At 48.8% G+C, this 4,229-nt stretch overlaps 1 protein-coding gene across 1 annotated transcript; it reads left to right on the top strand.

Moving 5' to 3' along the window:
- The first annotated feature begins 423 nt into the window (after window positions 1-423).
- On the top strand, window positions 424-3,179 carry LOC133092459 (catenin alpha-1-like). Its single transcript, XM_061191784.1, is given in 3 exon segments — window positions 424-1,100; window positions 1,103-2,227; window positions 2,230-3,179. Coding segments are annotated over 3 exon segments (2,715 nt in total). The 5' UTR covers window positions 424-460.
- The last annotated feature ends 1,050 nt before the right edge of the window (window positions 3,180-4,229 follow it).

The following is a 4,229-nucleotide window of genomic DNA, read 5'->3' as shown; positions in this document are numbered from 1 at the left end:
AGATGATATTGGCCTTACTCCGTCTGACTTACTCCGTATGACAGTCTCTAGGCCCATCCATGTTGCTGCAAACGACATTATTTCATCCTTTTTTTAATGGCTGACTAGTATTCCATTGTATAGATGTCCCACATCTTCTTTATCCATTCCTCTGTCGATAATCCAATACTATTTATGTTATGATTGACTAACAGATGTTGTTCAGCTGCTATGCCCCAGACTCGCTCACTTATAAACATTTGTCATCCACAGTCGCTGACCTGCCCAGCTGGCCTCTTGTGCTTAGCGGGTGGAAAGTAACAATATCTTTTCGTGTCTTCCTGTCCTTCCAATATCCATCTAGGTAACCCTCAGAAAATACTATTTAACTTAATCAAAACATAATGGGGGAGACAAAGAGTGGCGGCTGTTGGCTTTGGGCTTCGGGAATCTTCCTGCACTTGCTGAGCTTGCCGCAGAAATGACTGCTGTCCACGCAGGCAACATAAACGTCAAATGGGACCCCAAAAGTCTAGAGATCAGGACTCTGGCAGTTGAAAGACTGTTGGAGCCTCTTGTTACCCAGGTTACAACCCTGGTAAATACCAATAGCAAGGGGCCCTCTAATAAGAAGTGAGGTTGTTCTAAGAAGGCCCATGTTTTGCCTGCATCTGTTGAACAAGCAACTGAGAATTTCTTGGAGAACAGGGATAAAATTGCAAAGGAGAGTCAGTTTCTCAAGAAGGAGCTTGTGGCTGCTGTAGAAGATGTTCGAAAACAAGGTGATTTGATGAAGAGTGCTGCTGGAGAGTTTGTAGATGGTCCCTCCTCTTCCGTGAAGCGTGGCAACATGGTTCAGGCAGCTCGAGCTTTGCTCTCTGCTGTTACCTGGCTGCTTATTTTGGCTGACATGACAGATGTCTACACATTACTTGTTCAGCTGAAAGTTGTAGAAGACAGTATCTTGAAACTGAGGAATGCTGGCACTGAACAGGACTTGGGAATACAGTATAAGGCCCTGAAACCTGAAGTGGATAAGCTGAACATCATGGCAGCCAAAAGGCAACAGGAACGGAAAGACGTGGGCCATCGTGATCAGATAGCTGCAGCCAGAGGAATCCTGCAGAAAACATTCCAACCCTCTATACTGCATCCCAGGCCTGCCGACAGCACCCTCATGTCGCAGCCTATAAGGCCAACGGAGACCTGATATACAAGCAGCTGCAGCAGGCGGTCACAGGCATTTCTAATGCAGCCCAGGCTACTGCATCAGATGATGCCTCCCAGCACCAGGGTGGAGGAGGAAGAGAACTGGCATATGCCCTCAATAACTTTGATAAACAAATCATTGTGGACCCCTTGAGCTTCCGCGAGGAGCGCTTTAGGCCTTCCCTGGAGGAGCGCCTGGAAAGCATCATTAGTGGGGCTGCCCTGATGGCTGATTCATCCTGCACACGTGATGACCGGCATGAGAGAATCGTGGCAGAGTGTAATGCTGTCCGCCAGGCCTTGCAGGACCTGCTCTCAGAGTACATGGGCAATGCTGGGCGTAAAGAAAGAAGTGATGCACTCAATTCTGCAATAGATAAAATGACCAAGAAGACCAGGGACTTGCATAGGCAGCTCCGCAAAGCTGTCATGGACCATGTTTCAGATTCATTTCTGGAAACCAGCGTTCCACTTTTAGTATTGATTGAAGCTGCAAAGAATGGAAATGAGAACGAGGTTAAAGAATATGCCCAAGTTTTCCGTGAACATGCCAACAAATTAATTGAGGTTGCCAATTTGGCCTGTTCCATCTCAAACAATGAAGAAGGTGTAAAGCTTGTTTGAATGTCTGCAAGCCAGCTAGAAACCCTCTGTCCTCAGGTTATCAATGCTGCATTGGCTTTAGCAGCCAAACCACAGAGTAAACTGGCCCAAGAGAACATGGACCCTTTTAAAGAACTGTGGGAAAAACAAGGTCGAGTTCTCACAGATTCCGTCAATGACATTACTTCCACTGATGACTTCTTGGCTGTCTCAGAGAATCACATATTGGAAGACGTGAACAAATGCGTCATTGCTCTCCAAGAGAAAGATGTGGATGGGCTGGACCGCAAAGCTGGTGCAATTCGAGGCCGAGCTGCTCGGGTCATTCACGTGGTCACCTCAGAGATGGAAAACTATGAGCCAGGGGTCTACACAGAGAAGGTGCTGGAAGCCACCAAACTCCTCTCCAACACAGTCATGCCACATTCTACTGAGCAAGTGAAGCGGCCGTGGAAGCCCTCAGCTCGGACCCCGCCCAGCCCATGGATGAGAACGAGTTTATCGACGCCTCACGCCTGGTGTACGATGGCATCTGGGACATCAGGAAAGCGGTGTTGATGACAAGGACCCCTGAGGAGCTGGATGACTCGGACTTCGAGATGGAAGACTTCGATGTCAGAAGCAGGACAAGCGTCCAGACGGAAGATGATCAGCTGATAGCTGGCCAGAGTGCCCGGGCGATCATGGCTCTGCTTCCCCAGGAGCAAAAAGCAAAGATTGCGGAACAGGTGGTCAGCTTCCAGGAAGCAAAGAGCAAGCTGGATGCCGAAGTGTCCAAGTGCGACGACAATGGTAATGACATCATCGTGCTGGCGAAGCAGATGTGCATGATCATGATGGAGATGACAGACTTTACCCGAGGTAAAGGACGGCTCAAAAACACAACAGATGTGATCGGTGCCGCCAAGAAAATTGCTGAGGCGGGATCCCGGATGGATAAGCTTGGCCGTACCGTCGCAGACCATTGCCCAGACTCAGCCTGCAAGCAGGACCTGCTGGCCTACCTGCAGTGCATCGCCCTCTACTGCCACCAGCTCAACATCTGCAGCAAAGTCCAGGCTGAGGTGCAGAGCCTCGGCGGGGAGCTGGTCGTCTCCGGGGTGGACAGCGTCATGTTCCTGATCCAAGCCGCTAAGAAATTGATGAACGCTGCGGTGCAGACAGGGAAGGCGTCCTACGCGGCCTCCACCAAATACCAGAAGTCTCAGGGGATGGCTTCCCGTAACCACCCTGCTGTGTCGTGGAAGATGAAGGCGCCTGAGAGAAAGCCCTTGGTGAAGAGAGAGACACAGGATGAGACACAGGCCGAGATTAAGAGGGCATCTCAGAAGAAGCACGTGAACCCTGCGCAGGCCCTCAGTGAGCTCAAAGCCATGTTCAGCATCTAAGGCCGCCCCCGGCCCTCGGGGCTCCTGAAGATCTGTCAGTGTTCTTCCCTCGTGTATTTGCTGAATAGAACACTGACGTTAGATTCCACAGGAAAATAGATTTCAGACCTGGCCAAGCTGGTGAATTTTGCGAAGACATACTTGTATTTAAGTCAGTCAAAATACTTTTAGAATTCAGGAGCATATGTCTAGCTATATTTTTTTATAAGCGTAAAAACTCCATAACCAAAGAGAATCCCACATTAACTTGTTAGTAACACTGTTGACCAACTTGAGATGCCTGTCTTCTAGTGGTGGCAGGTGTAGGGTTTGAGAGAAGGGGGTCTGGTTCAGGGAGAGGGCTTCCACTGGTTCCAGCAGTTTGGCTGGTATTAAATGGCCAAAGATGACCCAGAGTAAGCAACCTGGGAGGCCCTGGAAAAAGGAACATTCCCAGAAAGGTCTTCAGAGGGACAAACCACACGAAACTGAGTAAAACATAATGTATCATGAAGAAAACTGATTACTCTATTTATGACACAAAATAAGAATTTTTTTTTCTTTTTTTAAAATTTATTTATTTGTTTTTGGCTGTGTTGGGTCTTCTTTGCTGTGCGCGGGCTTTCTCTAGTTGTGGCGAGCGGGAGCTACTCTGTTGCAGTGCACGTGCTTCTCATTGCGGTGGCTTCTCTTGTTGTAGAGCATGGGCTCTAGACACGTGGGCTTCAGTAGTTGTGGCACACGGGCTCAGTAGTTGTGGCTCACGGGCTCTAGAGCACAGGCTCAGTAGTTGTGGCGCACGGGATTAGTTGCTCCGCAGCACGTGGGATCTTCCCGGACCAGGGCTCGAACCCGTGTCCCCTGCATTGGCAGATGGATTCTTAACCACTGTGCCACCAGGGAAGTCCCCAAAATAAGAATTTTAATGCATGGTTACAATAACTAATGTACTCTGCTGCAGGACATTAATAAAGTTGCTTTTTTCAGGCTAGAGTGTTGTGATGCTGTAATCAGAACATGCTTTTTTCCCTTTCTTCAGCTTCAAATGCAAATTCATCATTGGGCTCACTT

The sequence above is a fragment of the Eubalaena glacialis genome, chromosome 5, assembly GCF_028564815.1.
Source record: "Eubalaena glacialis isolate mEubGla1 chromosome 5, mEubGla1.1.hap2.+ XY, whole genome shotgun sequence".
NCBI lineage: Eukaryota > Metazoa > Chordata > Mammalia > Artiodactyla > Balaenidae > Eubalaena > Eubalaena glacialis.
This window is presented reverse-complemented; position numbering and strand designations above follow the sequence as displayed.